The sequence below is a fragment of the Heptranchias perlo genome, unplaced genomic scaffold (assembly GCF_035084215.1).
Source record: "Heptranchias perlo isolate sHepPer1 unplaced genomic scaffold, sHepPer1.hap1 HAP1_SCAFFOLD_464, whole genome shotgun sequence".
In the NCBI taxonomy this organism is placed as follows: Eukaryota; Metazoa; Chordata; class Chondrichthyes; order Hexanchiformes; family Hexanchidae; genus Heptranchias; species Heptranchias perlo.
In genome coordinates, this window is record NW_027139478.1 from 141,394 (window position 1) to 164,606 (window position 23,213).

General features: G+C 51.2%; 1 protein-coding gene across 1 annotated transcript in view; it reads right to left on the reverse strand.

The window, feature by feature from the left end:
• Positions 1–9,720, reverse strand: part of LOC137313308 (uncharacterized) — a 76,376-nt gene extending 66,656 nt beyond the window's left edge. The window contains exon 1 of the mRNA XM_067979418.1: positions 9,571–9,720. Within this exon, the coding sequence (XP_067835519.1) occupies positions 9,571–9,642 (72 nt within the window). The 5' untranslated portion in view covers positions 9,643–9,720. The remainder of the gene's footprint in view (positions 1–9,570) is intronic.
• Positions 9,721–23,213: the final 13,493 nt, after the last annotated feature.

Genomic DNA, 23,213 nt, shown 5'->3' on the forward strand with positions numbered 1-23,213 from the left:
CTTTTAGAGTTGTGCCCTCTAGTTTATATTGCCTCTCCTTGTTCTTCCTACCGAAATGTATCACTTTGCATTTTTCTGCTTTAAATTTCATCTGCCACGTGTCCGCCCATTCCACCAGCCTGTCTATATCATCTTGAAGTCTATCACTATCCTCCTCACTGTTCACTACCCTTCCAAATTTTGTGTCATCTGCAAATTTGGAAATTGTGCCCTGTACACCCAAGTCCAAATCATTAATATATATCAAGAAAAGCAGTGGTCCCAGCACTGACCCCTGGGGAACACCACTGTACACCTCACTCCAGTCCGAAAAACAACTGTTCACCACTACTCTCTGTTTCCTGTCCCTTAGCCAATTCTGTAACCATGTTGCTACTGCCCTTTTTATTCCATGGGACACAATCTTGTTCACAAGCCTATTGTGCGGCACTTTATCAAACACCTTTTGAAAGTCCATATCCACCACATCAACTGCATTGCCCTCATCGACCCTCTCTGTTACTTCATCAAAAAACTCTATCAGGTTACTTAAACACGATTTGCCTTTAACAAATCCGTGCTGGCTTTCCCTAATCAATCCACACTCATCCAAGTGACTGTTAATTCTGTCCCGGATTATCGTTTCTAAAAGTTTCCCCATCACCGAGGTTAAACTGACTGGCCTGTAGTTGCTGGGTTTATCCTTGCACCCTTTTTTGAACAAGAGTGTGACATTTGCAATTCTCCAGTCCTCTGGCACCACCCCAGTATCTACGGATGTTTGGAAGATTATGGCCAGTATCTCCGCAATTTCCACCCTTACTTCCCTCAGCAACCTAGGATGCATCCCATCCGGACCGGGTGACTTATCTACTTTAAGTACAGCTAGCCTTTCTAGTACCTCCTCTTTATCAATTTTTAGCCCATCCAGTATCTCAACCACCTCCTCTTTTACTGAGACTCTGGCAGCATCTTCTTCCTTGGTAAAGACAGATGCAAAGTACTCATTTAGTACCTCAGCCGTGCCCTCTGCCTCCATGAGCAGATCTCCTTTATGGTCCCTTATTGGCCCCATCCCTCCTCTTACTACCCGTTTGCTGTTTACATGCCTGTAGAAGACTTATGGATTGATATAATGCTATTAAATCTCTTCTGGACCCTCTCTCAGGTCTTGACATTGTGCCCAGAATTGAACACAATACTCCAGCTGGGACCTAACCAGTGTTTTATAAAGGTTTAGCATAACTTCCTTGTTTTTGTACTCTCTGCCTCTATTAATAAAGCCCTGGATCTCACATGCTTCTTTAACAGCCTTCTCAACTTGTCCTGCCACCTTCAAAGATTTGTGTATGTGCACCCCCAGGTCTCTCTGTTCCTGCACCCCCTTTAGTTTATATTGCCTCTCCTCATTCTTCCGACCAAAATGAATTGCTTTTTTTTTATTCGTTCATGGGATGTGGGCATCGCTGGCGAGGCCGGCATTTATTGCCCATCCCTAATTGCCCTTGAGAAGGTGGTGGTGAGCCGCCTTCTTGAACCGCTGCAGTCCGTGTGGTGAAGGTTCTCCCACAGTGCTGTTAGGAAGGGAGTTCCAGGATTTTGACCCAGCGACGATGAAGGAACGGCGATATATTTCCAAGTCGGGATGGTGTGTGACTTGGAGGGGAACGTGCAGGTGGTGTTGTTCCCATGCACCTACTGCCCTTGTCCTTCTTGGTGGTAGAGGTCGCGGGTTTGGGAGGTGCTGTCGAAGAAGCCTTGGCGAGTTGCTGCAGTGCATCCTGTGGATGGTACACACTGCAGCCACTGTGCGCCGGTGGTGAAGGGAGTGAATGTTTAGGGTGGTGGATGGGGTGCCAATCAAGCGGGCTGCTTTATCTTGGATGGTGTCGAGCTTCTTGAGTGTTGCTGGAGCTGCACTCATCCAGGCAAGTGGAGAGTATTCCATCACACTCCTGACTTGAGCCTTGTAGATGGTGGAAAGGCTTTGGGGAGTCAGGAGGTGAGTCACTCGCCGCAGAATACCCAGCCTCTGACCTGCTCTTGCAGCCACAGTATTTATATGGCTGGTCCAGTTAAGTTTCTGGTCAATGGTGACCCCCAGGATGTTGCTAGTGGGAGATTCGGCGATGGTAATGACGTTGAACGTCAAGGGGAGGTGGTTAGACTCTCTCTTGTTGGAGATGGTCATTGCCTGACACTTGTCTGGCGCGAATGTTACTTGCCACTTATCAGCCCAAGCCTGGATGTTGTCCAGGTCTTGCTGCATGCGGGCTCGGACTGCTTCATTATCTGAGGGGTTGTGAATGGAACTGAACACTGTGCAATCATCAGCGAACATCCCCATTTCTGACCTTATGATGGAGGGAAGATCATTGATGAAGCAGCTGAAGATGGTTGGGCCTAGGACACTGCCCTGAGGAACTCCTGCAGCAATGCCCTGGGGCTGAGATGATTGGCCTCCAACAACCACTACCATCTTCCTTTGTGCTGGGTATGACTCCAGCCACTGGAGAGTTTTCCCCCTGATTCCCATTGACTTCAATTTTACTGGGGCTCCTTGGTGCCACACTCGGTCAAATGCTCCACTTTGGTTGTAAAAACATAAAGGCAGATTATTATCTGAATGATGATAGTTTGGGAAAAGGGGAGGAGCAACGAGACCTGGGTGTCCTTGTACACCAGTCGCACACCACTAACCCGCCCCAACACACCCCAACACACTGACACACCCCAACACACTGACACACTCACACACCACAACACACTGACACACTGTCACACAACACACTGACACACTCACCCACCCCAACACACCCCAACATACTCACACATTACAACACACTGACACACTCACCCACCCCAACACACTGACACACTCACCCACCCCAACACACTGACACACTCACCCACCACAACACACTCACACACACACACCACAACACACTGACACACTCACACACCACAACACACTGACACACTCACCCACCCCAACACACTCACACACACACACCACAACACACTGACACACTCACACACCACAACACACTGACACACTCACCCACCCCAACACACTCACACACACACACCACAACACACTGACACACTCACACACCACAACACACTGACACACTCACCCACCACAACACACTGACACACTCACACACCACAACACACTGACACACTCACACAACACAACACACTCACACATTCACCCACCCCAACACACTCACACACTCACCCACCACAACACACTGACACTCACCCACCCCAACACACTGACACACTCACACACCACAACACACTGACACACTCACACACCACAACACACTGACACACTCACACAACACAACACACTGACACACTCACCCACCACAACACACTGACACACTCACACACCACAACACACTGACACACTCACCCACCCCAACACACTCACACTCACCCACCACAACACACTCACACTCACCCACCACAACACACTGACACACTCACCCACCACAACACACTGACACACTCACACACCACAACACACTGACACACTCACACACCACAACACACTGACACACTCACACAACACAACACACTGACACACTCACACACCACAACACACTGACACACTCACACACCACAACACACTGACACACTCACACACCACAACACACTCACACATTCACCCACCCCAACACACTGACACACTCACCCACCACAACACACTCACACACACACACCACAACACACTGACACACTCACACACCACAACACACTGACACTCACCCACCCCAACACACTCACACACACACACCACAACACACTGACACACTCACACACCACACCACACTGACACACTCACACACCACAACATACAGACACTCACACACCACAACACACTGACACACTCACCCACCCCAACACACTCACCCACCACAACACACTGACACACTCACCCACCACAACACACTGACACACTCACCCACAACACACTGACACACTCACCCACCACAACACACTCACACACCACAACACACTCACACACTCACACACCAGAACACACTCACACACCACAACACACTGACACACTCACCCACAACACACTGACACACTCACCCACCCCAACACACTGACACACTCACCCACCACAACACACTCACACACTCACCCACCACAACACACTGACACACTCACCCACCACAACACACTGACACATTCACCCACAACACACTGACACACTCACCCACCACAACACACTGACACACTCACCCACCACAACACACTGACACACTCACCCACCACAACACACTGACACATTCACCCACAACACACTGACACACTCACCCACCACAACACACTGACACACTCACCCACCACAACACACTGACACACTCACCCACCACAACACACTGACACACTCACCCACCACAACACACTGACACACTCACCCACCACAACACACTGACACACTCACCCACCACAACACACTGACACACTCACCCACCACAACACACTGACACACTCACCCACCCACAACACACTGACACATTCACCCACAACACACTGCCACACTCACCCACCACAACACACTGACACACTCACCCACCACAACACACTGACACACTCACCCACCACAACACACTGACACACTCACCCACCACAACACACTGACACACTCACACACCACAACACACTGACACACTCACACACCACAACACACTGACACACTCACCCACCACAACACACTGACACATTCACCCACAACACACTGACACACTCACCCACCACAACACACTGACACACTCACCCACCACAACACACTCACACATTCACCCACAACACACTGACACACTCACCCACCACAACACACTGACACACTCACCCACAACACACTGGCACACTCACCCACCACAACACACTGACACACTCACCCACCACAACACACTGACACACTCACCCACCACAACACACTGACACACTCACCCACAACACACTGACACACTCACCCACCACAACACACTGACACACTCACCCACCACAACACACTGACACACTCACCCACCACAGCACACTGACACACTCACCCACCACAGCACACTGACAAACTCACCCACCCACAACACACTGACACATTCACCCACAACACACTGACACACTCACCCACCACAACACACTGACACACTCACCCACCACAACACACTCACACATTCACCCATAACACACTGACACACTCACCCACCACAACACACTGACACACTCACCCACAACACACTGACACACTCACCCACCACAACACACTGACACACTCACCCACAACACACTGGCACACTCACCCACCACAACACACTGACACACTCACCCACCACAACACACTGACACACTCACCCACCCACAACACACTGACACATTCACCCACCACAACACACTGACACATTCACCCACAACACACTGACACACTCACCCACAACACACTGGCACACTCACCCACCACAACACACTGACACACTCACCCACCACAACACACTGACACATTCACCCACAACACACTGACACACTCACCCACCACAACACACTGACACACTCACCCACCACAACACACTCACACACTCACCCACAACACACTGGCACACTCACCCACCACAACACACTGACACACTCACCCACCCACAACACACTGACACATTCACCCACAACACACTGACACACTCACCCACCACAACACACTGACACACTCACCCACCACAACACACTCACACATTCACCCATAACACACTGACACACTCACCCACCACAACACACTGACACACTCACCCACAACACACTGACACACTCACCCACCACAACACACTGACACACTCACCCACAACACACTGGCACACTCACCCACCACAACACACTGACACACTCACCCACCACAACACACTGACACACTCACCCACCACAACACACTGACACACTCACCCACCCACAACACACTGACACACTCACCCACCACAACACACTCACCCATCACAACACACTGACACACTCACCCACCACAACACACTGACACACTCACCCACCACAACACACTGACACACTCACCCACCACAACCCACTGACACACTCACCCACCACAACACACTCACACATTCACCCACCACAACACACTGACACACTCACACACCACAACACACTGACACACTCACACACCGCAACACAATGACACACTCACACACCACAACACACTGGCACACTCACCCACCCCAACACACTCACACACTCACCCACAACACACTGCCACACTCACCCACCACAACACACTGACACATTCACCCACAACACACTGACACACTCACCCACAACACACTGGCACACTCACCCACAACACACTGACACACTCACCCACCACAACACACTGACACATTCACCCACAACACAATGACACACTCACCCACAACACACTGGCACACTCACCCACAACACACTGACACACTCACCCATCACAACACACTGACACACTCACCCACCCCAACACACTCACACATTCACCCACCACAACACACTGACACACTCACACACCACAACACACTGACACATTCACCCACCACAACACACTGACACACTCACCCACAACACACTGACACACTCACCCACAACACACTGGCACACTCACCCACCACAACACACTGACACATTAACCCACAACACACTGACACACTCACCCACAACACACTGGCACACTCACCCACCACAACACACTGACACACTCACCCACCACAACACACTGACACACTCACCCACCACAACACACTGACACACTCACCCACCCACAACACACTGACACACTCACCCACCACAACACACTGACACATTCACCCACAACACACTGACACACTCACCCATCACAACACACTGACACACTCACCCACCACAACACACTGACACACTCACCCACCACAACACACTGACACACTCACCCACCACAACACACTGACACACTCACCCACCACAACACACTCACACATTCACCCACCACAACACACTGACACACTCACACACCACAACACACTGACACACTCACACACCACAACACACTGACACACTCACCCACCCCAACACACTCACACATTCACCCACAACACACTGACACACTCACCCACCACAACACACTGACACACTCACACACCACAACACACTGACACACCACAACACACTGACACACCACAACACACTGACACTCTCACACACCACAACACACTGACACACTCACACACCTCAACACACTCACACACCACAACACACTCACACACCACAACACACTGACACACTCACCCACCACAACACACTGACACACTCACCCACCACAACACACTGACACACTCACCCACCACAACACACTGACACACTCACCCACCCACAACACACTGACACACTCACCCACCACAACACACTCACACACTCACCCACCCACAACACACTGACACACTCACCCATCACAACACACTGACACACTCACCCACCACAACACACTGACACACTCACCCACCACAACACACTGACACACTCACCCACCACAACACACTGACACACTCACCCACCACAACCCACTGACACACTCACCCACCACAACACACTCACACATTCACCCACCACAACACACTGACACACTCACACACCACAACACACTGACACACTCACACACCACAACACACTGACACACTCACCCACCCCAACACACTCACACATTCACCCACCACAACACACTGACACATTCACCCACAACACACTGACACACTCACCCACAACACACTGGCACACTCACCCACAACACACTGACACACTCACCCATCACAACACACTGACACACTCACCCACCCCAACACACTCACACATTCACCCACCACAACACACTGACACACTCACCCACAACACACTGACACACTCACCCATCACAACACACTGACACACTCACCCACCCCAACACACTCACACATTCACCCACCACAACACACTGACACACTCACACACCACAACACACTGACACACTCACACACCACAACACACTGGCACACTCACCCACCCACAACACACTGACACATTCACCCACCACAACACACTGACACATTCACCCACAACACACTGACACACTCACCCACAACACACTGGCACACTCACCCACCACAACACACTGACACACTCACCCACCACAACACACTGACACACTCACCCACCACAACACACTGACACACTCACCCACCACAACACACTGACACACTCACCCACAACACACTGGCACACTCACCCACCACAACACACTGACACACTCACCCACCACAACACACTGACACATTCACCCACAACACACTGACACACTCACACACCACAACATACAGACACTCACCCACCACAACACACTGGCACACTCACCCACCACAACACACTGACACACTCACCCACAACACACTGACACACTCACCCACCACAACACACTCACACATTCACCCACCACAACACACTGACACATTCACCCACAACACACTGACACACTCACCCACCACAACACACTGACACACTCACCCACCACAACACACTGACACACTCACCCACCACAACACACTGACACACTCACCCACCACAACACACTCACACATTCACCCACCACAACACACTGACACACTCACCCACCACAACACACTGACACACTCACACACCACAACACACTGACACACTCACACACCACAACACACTGACACACTCACCCACCCCAACACACTCACACATTCACCCACAACACACTGACACACTCACCCACCACAACACACTGACACACTCACCCACCACAACACACTGACACACTCACCCACCCCAACACACTCACACATTCACCCACAACACACTGACACACTCACACACCACAACACACTCACACACCACAACACACTGACACACTGACACACCACAACACACTGACACACTCACACACCTCAACACACTCACCCACCACAACACACTGACACACTCACACACCACAACACACTCACCCACCACAACACACTGACACACTCACCCACCACAACACACTGACACACTCACACACCTCAACACACTCACCCACCACAACACACTGACACACTCACACACCACAACACACTGACACACTCACACACCACAACACACTGACACACTCACCCACCACAACACACTGACACACTCACCCACCACAACACACTCACACACTCACCCACCACAACACACTGACACACTGACACACCACAACACACTGACACATTCACCCACCACAACACACTGACACACTCACCCACAACACACTGACACACTCACACACCTCAACACACTCACCCACCACAACACACTGACACACTCACACACCACAACACACTGACACACTCACACACCACAACACACTGACACACTCACCCACCACAACACACTGACACACTCACCCACCACAACACACTCACACACTCACCCACCACAACACACTCACACACTCACCCACCACAACACACTCACACACCACCCCCCCTCCCCCACCCCCTCCCCCCACACACCCCCCTCCCCACACACTCTCTCCATGAGCAGAGGAGTTTTCTTTACCTCGAGACCCTCCTGCTGATTGAGCAGGTGGAGCAGCCCCTCGGGGTCAGGTTCTGATTCCATTGTAGCCATTTTGTCCTCAGTGTCCTGGACTTTAACAGTGAGAGCCTCCGCTCGAGAAACAAGCTCCTCGAGCCTTCCCGCAACATCTGAAACCTGAAAACATCATCCAGAAAAAGAATGGTAGCTGGAGAGACAGAGAGAGAGAGAGAGGGGGGGAGACAGAGAGAGAGACAGAGAGAGAGAGAGACCAGAGACCAGAGAGAGAGAGAGACCCGAACAGAGAGAGACAGACAGACAGACAGAGAGAGAGACAGACAGACACAGAGAGAGAGAGACAGAGGGAGACCAGAGAGAGACAGAGAGACCAGAGAGAGACAGAGAGACCAGAGAGAGAGAGAGACCAGAGAGAGAGAGACCAGAACAGAGAGAGAGAGACAGACAGAGACCAGAGACAGCGAGACCAGAAGAGAGAGAGAGAGAGACAGACAGAGAGAGACCAGAGGGAGAGAGACAGACCAGAGACAGACAGACAGACAGAGACCGACCAGAGAGAGAGAGAGACCAGAGAGCTAGAGACAGACAGACAGACAGACAGAGACCGACCAGAGAGAGAGAGAGAGAGACAGACAGACAGAGAGAGAGAGAGAGAGAGACAGACAGACAGACAGACAGCGACCACAGAGAGACACCAGACCAGAGAGAGAGACAGACAGACAGAGAGAGACCAGAGAGAGAGACAGAGAGAGACAGGGACACAGACACAGAGAGACACACAGAGACAGAGAGCTCTCTCTCTTTACTGTCTGCTCCTCTCTCGGCACCATTCCCCCTCGACACGTTATTGCTGCTCCCAGCTCACATACTATTCCCCAGTCTCCCTCTCCCCAGACCCCCAGTCCCCTTTCACCCTCTCCCCCGCTCGAGCCCCAATCCCCCCGACCCCCACTCATGGTTATGATATAGTTGCGATTACGGAGACATGGCTGCAGGGTGACCAAGGATGGGAACTGAACATCCAGGGGTATTCAATAATTAGGAAGGACAGGCAAAAGGGGAAAGGAGGTGGGGCAGCGTTGTTAGTAAAGGAGGAAATCAATGCAATAGTGAGGAAGGATATTGGCTCGGAAAATCACGATGTGGAATCTGTATGGGTGGAGCTAAGAAACACCAAGGGGCAGAAAACGTTGGTGGGGGTTGTCTATAGGCCCCCAAACAGTAGTGGAGATGTAGGGGAGGGCATTAAACAGGAAATTAGAGATGCATGCAATAAGGGTACAGCTATAATCATGGGAGACTTTAATCTACATATAGATTGGTCAAACCAAATTAGCAATAATACTGTGGGGGAGGAATTCCTGGAGTGTGTATGTGATGGATTTCTAGACCAATACGTTGAGGAACCAACTGGAGAACAGGCGATCCTAGACTGGGTATTCTGCAATGAGAACGGATTAATTAACAATCTTGTTGTGCGGGGTCCCTTAGGGAAGAGCGACCATAACATGATAGAATTCCTCATTAAGGTGGAGAGTGAAGTAGTTGAATCCAAAACTAGGATCCTGAATCTAAATAAAGGAAATTACGAAAGTATGAGGTGTGAGTTGGCTATGATAGATTGGGGAACTTTACTAAAAGGGATGACGGTGGATAGGCAATGGATAATATTTAAAGAACGTGTGCAGGAATTGCAACAATTATTCATTCCTGTCTGGCACAAAAATAAAACAGGAAAGGTGGCTCAACCGTGGCTTACAAAAGAAATTAGTGATAGTATTAGATCCAAAGAGGAGACATATAAAATTGCCAGAAAAAGCGGCAAGCCTGAGGATTGGGAGCAGTTCAGAATTCAGCAAAGGAGAACAAAGAGATTGATTAAGAGGGGAAAATAGAGTATGAGAGTAAACTAGCAGGGAACATAAAAACTGACTGTAAAAGCTTCTATAAGTATGTCAAGAGAAAAAGATTAGTGAAGACAAATGTAGGTCCCTTAGAGTCAGAAATGGGGGAAATTATAATGGGGAACAAAGAAATGGCAGAACAATTAAACACATACTTTGGTTCTGTCTTCACAAAGGAGGACACAAATAACCTGCCAGAAATGTTAGGGAACCAAGGGTCTAGTGAGAGGGAGGAACTGAAGGAAAACAGTATTAGTAAAAAAATAGTGCGAGGGAAATTAATGGGGCTAAAGGCTGACACATCCCCAGGGCCTGATAATCTACATCCCAGAGTACGAAAGGAAGTGGCCCTGGAAATAGTGGATGCATTGGTGATCACCTTCCAAAATTCCATAGACTCTGGAACAGTTCCTGCAGATTGGAGGGTGGCAAATGTAACCCCGCTATTTAAAAAAGGAGGGAGAGAAAAAACAGGGAATTACAGACCAGTTAGCCTAACATCAGTAGTGGGGAAAATGCTAGAGTCTGTTATGAAAGATGTGATAACAGAACACTTGGAGGGCATTAACAGGATTGGACAAAGTCAGCATGGGTTTATGAAAGGGAAATCATGCTTAACAAATCTACTGGAGTTTTTTGAGGATATAACTAGTAGAATAAATAGGGGAGAACCAGTGGATGTGGTGTACTTGGATTTTCAGAAGGCTTTTGATAAGGTCCCACACAAGAGGTTAGTGTGCAAAATTAAAGCACATGGGATTGGGGGGAATATACTGGTATGGATTGAGAATTGGTTGAGAGACAGGAAACAGAGAGTAGGAATAAACGGGTCTTTTTCCGGGTGGCAGGCAGTGACTAGTGGGGTACCGCAGGGATCAGTGCTTGGGCCCCAGCTATTCACAATATATATCAATGATTTGGATGAGGGAACGGAATGTAACATTTCCAAGTTTGCAGACGACACAAAGCTGGGGTGGAATGTGAGCTGTGAGGAGGATGCAAAGAGGCTCCAATGTGATTTAGACAAGTTGGGTGAGTGGGCAAGAACATGGCAGATGCAGTATAATGTGGATAAATGTGAGGTTATCCACTTTGGTTGTAAAAACAGAAAGACAGATTATTATCTGAATGGTGATAGATTGGGAAAAGGGGAGGTGCAACGAGACCTGGGTGTCCTTGTTCACCAGTCGCTGAAAGCGAGCATTCAGGTGCAGCAAGCAGTTAGGAAGGTGAATGGTATGTTGGACTTCATTGCAAGAGGATTTGAGTACAGGAGCAGGGATGTCTTACTGCAGTTATACAGGGCCTTGGTGAGACCACATCTGGAGTATTGTGTGCAGTTTTGGTCTCCTTACCTAAGGAAGGATGTCCTTGCCATGGAGGGAGTGCAACAAAGGTTTACCAGACTGATTTCTGGGATGGCAGGACTGACGAATGAGGAGAGATTGGGTCGACTCGGCCTGTATTCACTAGAGTTTAGAAGAATGAGGGGTGATCTCATTGAAACATATAAAATTCTGACAGGACTGGACAGACTAGATGCAGGGAGGATGTTCCCGATGGCTGGGGAGTCCAGAACCAGGGGTCACAGTCTCAGGATACGGGGTATGTCATTTAGAACCGAGATGAGGAGAAATTTCTTCACTCAGAGGGTGGTGAACCTGTGGAATTCTCTACCACAGAAGGCAGTGGAGGCCAAGTCATTAGATGTATTCAAGAAGGAGATCGATATATTTCTTAATGCTAAAGGGATCAAGGGATATGGGGAAAAAGCGGGAACAGGGGACCGAGTTAGACGATCGGCCATGATCATTTTGAATGGCGGAGCAGGCCCGAAGGGCCGAATGGCCTACTCTTGCTCCTATTTTCTATGTTTCTATATTTCTTCCCCTGATTCACAGTCCCGTCTCCGTCTCCCCGCACCTCGAGCCCCAATCCTTCCGACCCCCACTCTCCCCCCTGCTCACAGTCCCATCTCCCTCCCCCCGCTCGGGACCCAATCCCCCCGACCCCCACTCTTCCCCCGACTCACAGTCCATCTCCCTCTCCCCTGCTCGAGCCCCAATCCCCCCGACCCCCACTCTCCCCCGACTCACAGTCCCGTCTCCCTCTTCCCCGCTCGAGCCCCAATCCCTCTGATCCTCACTCTCTCCCCGACTCACAGTCCATCTCCCTCTCCCCGCTCGAGCCCCAATCCCCCTGACCCCCACTCTCCCGTCTCCCTCTCCCCTGCTCGAGCCCCAATCCCCCCGACCCCCACTCTCCCCCGACTCACAGTCCATCTCCCTCTCCCTGCTCGAGCCCCAATCCCCCGACCCCCACTGTCTCCACCCGACTCACAGTCCATCTCCCCTCTTCCCCCGCTCGAGCCCCAATCCCTCTGACCCCCACTCTCCCCCCGACTCACAGTCCCATCTCCCTCTCCCCCGCTCGAGCCCCAATCCCTCTGACCCCCACTCTCTCCCCGACTCACAGTCCCATCTCCCTCTCCCCCGCTCGAGCCCCAATCCCCCTGACCCCCACTGTCTCCCCCCCGACTCACAGTCCCATCTCCCTCTCTCCGCTCGAGCCCCAATCCCCTGACCCCCACTCTCCTGTCTCCCTCTCCCCCCTGGAGCCCCAATCCCCCCGACCCCCCACTGTCTCCACCCGACTCACAGCCCCGTCTCCCTCTCCCCCGCTCAAGCCCCATCCCCCTGACCCCCACTCTCCCGTCTCCCTCTCCCCCCGCTGGAGCCCAATCCCCCCGACCCCCATCTCCTGTCCTCACTCTCCCCCGCTCGAGGCCCAATCCCTCCGACCCCCACTCTCTCCCCCCTGACTCACAGTCCATCTCCCTCTCCCCCCACTCGAGGCCCAATCCCCCCGACCCCCACTCTCATCCCCCCTGACTCACAGTCCATCTCCCTCTCCCCCGTTCGAGCCCCAATCCCCCCGACCCCCACTCTCTCTCCACCGACTCACAGTCCTGTCTCCCCCTTCCCCGCTCGAGCCCCAAACCCCCCGACCCTCACTCTCCCTCCCCGACTCACAGTCCCGTCTCCCTCTCCCCACTCAAGGGCCCATCCCCTCAACCCCACTCTCCCCCCTGACTCAGAGTGCCATCTCTCTCTCTCCCCCGCTCAAGCCCCAATCCCCCTGACCCCCACTCTCCCCCGACTCACAGTCCCATCTCCCTCTCCCCCGCTCGAGCCCCAATCCCCCTGACCCCCCCCCCCCCCCCCCCCCCCCCCCCCCCCCCCCCCCCCCCCCCCCCCCCCCCCCCCCCCCCCCCCCCCCCCCCCCCCCCCCCCCCCCCCCCCCCCCCCCCCCCCCCCCCCCCCCCCCCCCCCCCCCCCCCCCCCCCCCCCCCCCCCCCCCCCCCCCCCCCCCCCCCCCCCCCCCCCCCCCCCCCCCCCCCCCCCCCCCCCCCCCCCCCCCCCCCCCCCCCCCCCCCCCCCCCCCCCCCCCCCCCCCCCCCCCCCCCCCCCTCCCCCCCCCGCCCCCCCCCCCCCCCCCCCCCCCCCCTCCCCCCCCCCCCCCCCCCCCCCCCCCCCCCCCCCCCCCCCCCCCCCCCCCCCCCCCCCCCCCCCCCCCCCCCCCCCCCCCCCCCCCCCCCCCCCCCCCCCCCCCCCCCCCCCCCCCCCCCCCCCCCCCCCCCCCCCCCCCCCTCTCCCCCCGACTCACAGACCCGTCTCCCTCTCCCCCCACTCGAGCCCCAATCCCCCCGGCACCCCACTTGTCTCCTTGACCCTGTTCATCCAGCCCTGCACCTCTCCTCGCTCTGTCCCTCCCCAGACTCCTGACTGTTTCTCCACTTTCGGCCACCTCTAAGCGGGGCTGTCACTCTGTGGTGGGGGATGGCGTGTGACGTCACCGAGCTGGAGGCCTCTCGAAGGAAATTTAACGGGCAAAGTTCTCCTGGGTTGCGAGCAGCAATACCCAGGAGATTCATGCTCCATTCCGGGAGACTCCTGGACAATCCGAGACGGTTGGCAACCCTATATCCCAACCAAAGCCCAGCTCAGCGGAGGGAGCTCACATGCAGTTTAACCAAATCTAGGACCAATCTACCCAGTGCCGGCCCAGTCCAGTTCATGCCTGATCGAAGCCAAATCAAGTCAACTCACAACCAAATCTAGTCAGGAGCAGGCCCAATAGAACCAAATGTAGGCCCAAACCTGGCTAAATTTAGGCTCGAGTTTTATCTGATGGCCTAGGTGTGGCTTAGTTTGGAGAAACACTTCCTCAACGACTCTCGCCCAACTCCTTCAATAATCCAGTGCAACGTGCCTGAGTGAAGAGGAGCTGAAAATCTCGAGCCTCCTGCCGTATTTCCTCCCTCTCCTCCACCCCGGCCTGCTTGAGGGTTTCCACGGCTTCCCAAAGCTTCTCCAGTGGATCAGCTACTTTCTGAGTACGGCACAGTGAGGAGTCCAACAGGCTGCATTGCCCGGCTTCATCGAAGACCCGGGACGGAGATCCCGGAGAGTCCAGCTCGCTTTCCAACGTCTAGTGAGGGCAAAGAAAATGGAAGATCTTGTATTTAACGCCTCGATTTTAAAATTCACATCCTCATGTTCAGATCCCTCCATGTCCTCGCCCCCCTCCCTATCTCTGCAACCTCCTCCGGCCCGACAACCCTCCGAGATCTCTGCCCTCCTCCGATTCTGGCCTCTTGCGCATCCCCGATTTTAATCGCTCCACCATTGGCGGCCGTGCCTTCAGCTGCCTGGGCCCTAAGCTCTGGAATTCCCTCCCTAAACCTCTCCACCTCTCTCTCCTCCTTTAAGATGCTCCTTAAAACCTCCCTCTTTGACCAAGCTTTTGCTCACCTGTCCTAATATCTCCTTATGTGGCTCAGTGTCAAATTTGGTTTGATAATCGCTCCTGTGAAGCACCTTGGGAGGTTTTACTATGTTAAAGGCGCTATATAAATGCAAGTTGCTGTTGTAAACTGTGTCTTCTGTTCTCTGTTTCTTGTTTTCTTTTTGGATCCCTCCCAGCAGAGTTGGCTCTTTAACTGGTGGCCGTGTAGTTGATAGTGAGGAGGAAAGCTGTAGACTGCAGGAAGATATCAATGGACTGGTCAGGTGGGCAGAAAAGTGGCAAATGGAGTTCAATCCGGAGAAGTGTGAGGTAATGCATTTGGGGAGGGCAAACAAGGCAAGGGAGTACAGCCTGGGGCATTAGGCCCGGTTCTGGGGAAGGTGGGATCTGTCCAGGCTAGACGGGTTGCACCTCAACAGGGCCGGGACCAATCTCCTTGCGGGGAGGTTTGCTAGTGCAGTTGGGGAGGGTTTAAACTAACTTGGCAGGGGGATGGGAACCTGAGAGGAGGTTCAGAAGGGAGAGTAACAAAGCTGGAAACGGAAGGCAGAAAACTAGTAAGTGAAATTGGAATGCAGTGGAAACAAAGGTCACAATAGGAAAAAATGTTAAAAAGGCAAAATTAAAGGCACTTTATCTGAATGCACACAGCATTCGCAACAAGGTAGATGAATTGACGGCATAAATAGAAGTAAATGGATATGATCTAATTGCCATAACAGAGACGTGGCTACAGGGTGACCATTAGAGAACCAAGGGTCAGGCGAGAATGAGGAACTGAAGGAAATTAGTATTTAAAAAAAATAGTACCAGAGAAATTAATGGGACTGAAAGTCAATAAATCCCAAGGACCCGATGATCTACATCCCAGGGTTTTGAAAGAGGTGGCTATAGAGATAGTGGATGCATTAGTTGTCATCTTCCAAAATTCCATAGATTATGGAACAGTTCCTGCAGATTGGAGGGTGGCAAATGGAACCCCACTATTTAAAAAAGGAGGGAGAGAGAAAACAGGGAACTACAGACCGGTTAGACTAACATCAGTAGTAGGGAAAATGCTAGAGTCTATTATAAAGGATGTGATAACAGGACACTTAGAAAATATCAACGGGATTAGACAAAGTCAACATGGATTTATGAAAGGGAAATCATGTTTGACAAACATACTGGAATTTATTGAGGATATAACTGGTAGACTAGATAAGGGGGAACCAGTGGATGTGGTGTATTTGGATTTTCAGAAGGCTTTCAATAAAGTCCCACACAGGAGGTTAGTGAACAAAATTAAAGCACATGGGATTGGTGGGAATATACTGGCATGGATTGAGAATTGATTAACAGACAGGAAACAGAGAGTAGGAATAAACGGGTCTTTTCCGGGTGGCAGGCAGTGACTAGTGGGGTACCGCAGGGATCAGTGCTTGGGCCCCAGCTATTCACAATATATATCAATGATTTGGATGAGGGAACCAAATGTAATATTTCCAAGTTTGCTGACGACACAAAACTAGGTGGGATTGTGAGTTGTGAGGAGGATGTAAAGAGGCTTCAAGGTGATTTAGACAAGTTGAGTGAGTGGGCAAATACATGGCAGATGGAATATAATGTGGATAAATGTGAAGTTATCCACTTTGGTAGGAAAAACAGAAAGGCAGAGTATTATTTAAATGGTGATAGATTGGGAAATGTTGATGTACAAAGGGACCTGGGTGTCCTTGTACACCAGTCACTGAAAGCAAACATGCAGGTGCAGCAAGCAGTTAGGAAGGCAAATGGTATGTTGGCCTTCATTACAAGAGGATTTGAGTACAGGAGGAAAGATGTTTAACTGCAGTTATACAGGGCCTTGGTGAGACCACACCTGGAGTATTGTGTACAATTTTGGTCTTTTTTTTATTTGTTCATGGGATGTGGGCGTCGCTGGCGAGGCCAGCATTTATTGCCCATCCCTAATCGCCCTTGAGAAGGTGGTGGTGAGCCGCCTTGAACCGTTGCAGTCCGCGTGGTGAAGGTTCTCCCACAGTGCTGTTAGGAAGGGAGTTCCAGGATTTTGACCCAGCGACAATGAAGGAACGACGATATATTTCCAAGTCGGGATGGTGTGTGACTTGGAGGGGAACGTGCAGGTGGTGTTGTTCCCATGTACCTGCTGCCCTTGTCCTTCTAGGTGGTAGAGGTCGCGGGTTTGGGAGGTGCTGTCGAAGAAGCCTTGGCGAGTTGCTGCAGTGCATCCTGTGCATGGTACACACTGCAGCCACTGTGCACCGGTGGTGAAGGGAGTGAATGTTTCGGGTGGTGGATGGGGTGCCAATCAAGCGGGCTGATTTGTCCTGGATGGTGTCGAGCTTCTTGAGTGTTGTTGGAGCTGCACTCATCCAGGCAAGTGGAGAGTATTCCATCACACTCCTGACTTGTGCCTTGTCGATGGTGGAAAGGCCTTGGGGAGTCAGGAGGTGAGTCATTCGCCGCAGAATACCCAGCCTCTGACCTGCTCTTGTTGCCACAGTATTTATGTGGCTGGTCCAGTTAACTTTCTGGTCAATGGTGACCACAAGGATGTTGATGGTGGGGGATTCGATGATGGTAATACCATTGAATGTCAAGGGGAGGTGGTTGGACTCTCTCTTGTTGGAGATGGTCATTGTCTGGCACAAATGTTACTTGCCACTTATGAGCCCAAGTCTGGAAATTGTCCAGGTCTTGCTGCATGCGGGCACGGACTGCTTCATTATCTGAGGGGTTGCGAATGGAACTGAACACTGTGCAATCATCAGCGAACATCCCCATTTCTGACCTTATGATGGAGGGAAGGTCATTGATGAAGCAGCTGAAGATGGTTGGGCCTAGGACACTGCCCTGAGGAACTCCTGCAGCAATGTCCTGGGGCTGAGATGATTGGCCTCCAACAACTACTACCATCTTCCTTTGTGCTAGGTATGACTCCAGCCGCTGGAGAGTTTCCCCCCTGATTCCCATTGACTTAAATTTTACTAGGGCTCCTTGGTGCCACACTCGGTCAAATGCTGCCTTGATGTCAAGGGCAGTCACTCTCACCTCACCTCTGGAATTCAGCTTTTTTGTCCATGTTTGGACCAAGGCTGTAATGAGGTCTGGAGCCGAGTGGTCCTGGCGGAACCCAAACTGAGCATCGGTGAGCAGGTTATTGGTGAGTAAGTGAGTAAATCCTTCCCTAAGAAAGGATATACTTGCCATAGAGGGGGCGCAACGAAGGTTCAGCAGACTGATTCCTGGGATGGCGGGATTGTCATATGAGGAGAGATTGGGTCAACTAGGCCTGTATTCTCTCGAGTTCAGAAGAATGAGAGGGGATCTCATTGAAACATATAAAATTCTTACAGGACTCGACAGGGTAGATGCAGGGAGTATGTTTCCCCTGGCTGGGGAGTCTGGAATTAGGGGTCACAGTCTCAGAATAAAGGGTAGGACATTTAGGACTGAGATGAGGAGAAATTTCTTCACTCAAAGGGTGGTGAATCTTTGGAATTCTCCACCCCAGAGGGCTGTGGAGGCTCAGTCAGTGAGTATATTCAAAACAGAGATCGATTGATGTCTAGATATTAAAAGCATCAAGGGATATGAAGATTGGATAGGCTGGGGTTGTTTTCCTCGGAACAGAGGAGGCTGAGGGGAGATTTAATTGAGGTGTATAAAATTATGAGGGGCCTGGATAGAGAGGATTGGGAGGACCTATTACCCTTAGCGGAGGGGTCAATAACCAGGGGGCACAGATTTAAAGTGATTAGAGGGGAGCTGAGGAGAGATTTTTTCACCCAGAGGGTGTTGGGGGTCTGGAACTCACTGCCTGAAAGGGTGGTAGAGGCAGAAACCCTCAACCCATTTAAAAAGTACCTGGATGTGCATTCGACATGCCGTTACCTACAGGGCTATGGACCAAGTACTGGAAAGTGGGATTAGGCTGGGTAGCTCTTTTTCGACCGGCACGGACATGATGGGCCGAATGGCCTCCTTCTGTGCCTTAAATTTTCTATGATTCTACACCAGTAGTTAGATGCAGGATATAGTTGAGGGCTGTTAATTAGGAGAACCCACCCTCCCTCCCACCTCCAGCGGGGAATCAATTCCTCAGTTTTTTTGACAATTATCTCCATTAAAATAAAATCCCATTAGCAGCCATTTGAAGAGATTTGGAATTGATTGGTGCTGGAGGCGTTTCCTGTGTGGAGCCCACTTCCGGCCCAGTCCATCACACGAACAGGCAGTGCTAACCGCAGAACGTGTCTGGCGAGAGCATCCGAGAGCAGGATGGCCTTCAAAGAGACCCATAGCTGGAAGTAATACATTGGAAAAAAGCTCATTTTGAGAGTGAACCTGGGGAAAATAAACAGGTAAAGAATACTGACAGACAAAAGAGGTAGAACAGCAGTGGGAAATATTTAAAACGGTGTTCAGGAGAAATATATTCCTCTAAAAAACAAGAACAAACTAGCCAATGATGAAACACCATGGATGGATAAAGAGATACGGGTGAAATTGAAACTAAAGAAAAGGGAATATAAGGAGGTTAGGAAAGAAGTCAAAAAAACAATTGGGAAAACAGAGGAATTACAAGATTCAATTCTCAAGGAATATAAAAAGAAATAGTAAAGTATTCGACAGACAGATAAATAACAAAAGGAATATCAGGATCGGGATTGGGTCACTCAGGGATACAGACGATAAACCCACAGGGAATGACAGTGAAAGGGCAGAAATATTGAATATCTAATTTGCCTCAGTATTTACCGGAGAGACTGACAAGGTGGGCAGGATATCAGAAGAGATTAAAAAAGCTTTTAAAACATTTAAGGTAGAAAGGGGGAAATAATTGATAAACTAATCAAACTTAGAGAGGAGAAAACCCCTGGTCCTGATGGATTGCTTCCGTGAATATTAAAAGAAATTAAGGAAGAGATAGCAGAGGCACTATTACAGATATATAAAAATTCACTGGAAAAGGGAATAGTGCCAGAGGACTGGTGGACAGTTAATGCAATTCCTATATTTAAAAAGGCAGATAGAACCAGTCCAGGGAACTATAGACCAGTTAGCTTAACCTCGGTGGTAGGAAAGATAATGGAATCTTTACTCAAAGATGCAGTAGAGAAACATCTAGAAACTGAAAATATAATAATGTGGAGTGTGGGGACAGGTAGCAGAATGGATAGCAAGCTGGCTACAAAACAGAAAACAGAGAGTAGGGGTTAAAGGTAATTACTCAGACTGGCAAAAGGTGGGAAGTGGTGTTCCACAGGGGTCAGTGCTGGGACCACTGTTGTTCACCATTTACATGAAAGATCTGGACTCGGAAATCGGAAGTACAAAATTTCAAAATTTGCAGATGACACCAGAGCGGAGGAGAGGGAGCGGCCCATAAGACGTTTAAGATGGAAATGAGGAGGACTTTCTTCTCCCAGAGGGTTGTGAATCTTTGGAATTCTTTACCCTAAAAAGCTGTGGAGGCCGAGTCATTGAAAACATTCAAGGCTGAGCTAGACAAATTTTTGATCAGCGAGGGAGTCAAAGGATATGGGGAAAGTGGAGTTGAGGTAAAAATCAGATTTTTTTAAAAATTCGTTCATGGGATGTGGGCGTCGCTGGCGAGGCCGGCATTTACCGCCCATCCCTAATCGCCCTTGAGAAGGTGGTGGTGAGCCGACTTCTTGAACCGCTGCAGTCCGTGTGGTGAAGGTTCTCCCACAGTGCTGTTAGGAAGGGAGTTCCAGGATTTTGACCCAGCGACAATGAAGGAACGGCGATATATTTCCAAGTCGGGATGGTGTGTGGATTGGAGGGGAATGTGCAGGTGGTGTTGTTCCCATGTGCCTGCTGCCCTTGTCCTTCTAGGTGGTAGAGGTCGCGGGTTTGGGAGGTGCTGTCGAAGAAGCCTTGGCGAGTTGCTGCAGTGCATCCTGTGGATGGTGCACACAGCAGCCACTGTGCGCCGGTGGTGAAGGGAGTGAATGTTTCGGGTGGTGGATGGGGTGCCAATCAAGCGGGCTGCTTTTTCCTGGATGGTGTCAAGCTTCTTGAGTGTTGTTGGAGCTGCACTCATCCAGGCAAGTGGAGAGTATTCCATCACACTCCTGACTTGTGCCTTGTAGATGGTGAAAAGGCTTTGGGGAGTCAGGAGGTGAGTCACTCGCCACAGAATACCCAGCCTCTGACCTGCTCTTGTAGCCACAGTATTTATATGGCTGGTCCAGTTAAGTTTCTGGTCAATGGTGACCCCCCAGGATGTTGATGGTGGGGGATTCGGCGATGGTAATGCCGTTAAATGTCAAGGGGACGTGGTTAGACTCTTTCTTCTTGTAGATGGTCATTGCCTGGCACTTGTCTGGCTCGAATGTTACTTGCCACTTATGAGCCCAAGCCTGGATGTTGTCCAGGTCTTGCTGCATGCGGGCACGGTCTGCTTCATTATTTGAGGGGTTGCGAATGGAACTGAACACTGTGCAATCGTCAGCGAACATCCCCGTTTCTGACCTTATGATGGAGGGAAGTTCATTGATGAAGCAGCTGAAGATGGTTGGGCCGAGGACACTGTCCTGAGGAACTCCTGCAGCAATGTCCTGGGGCTGAGATGATTGGCCTCCAACAACCACTACCATCTTCCTTTGTGCTGGGCATGACTCCAGCCACTGGAGAGTTTTCTCCCTGATTCCCATTGACTTCAATTTTGTCCATGTTTGGACCAAGGCTGTAATGAGGTCTGGAGCTCAGTGGTCCTGGCGGAACCCAAACCAAGCATCGGTGAGCAGGTTATTGGTGAGTAAATGCTGCTTGATAGCACTGTCGACAACAACTTCCATCACTTTGCTGATGATTGAGAATAGACTGATGGGGCGGTAATTGGCCTGATTGGATTTGTCCTGCTTTTTGTGGACAGGACATACCTGGGCAATTTTTCACATC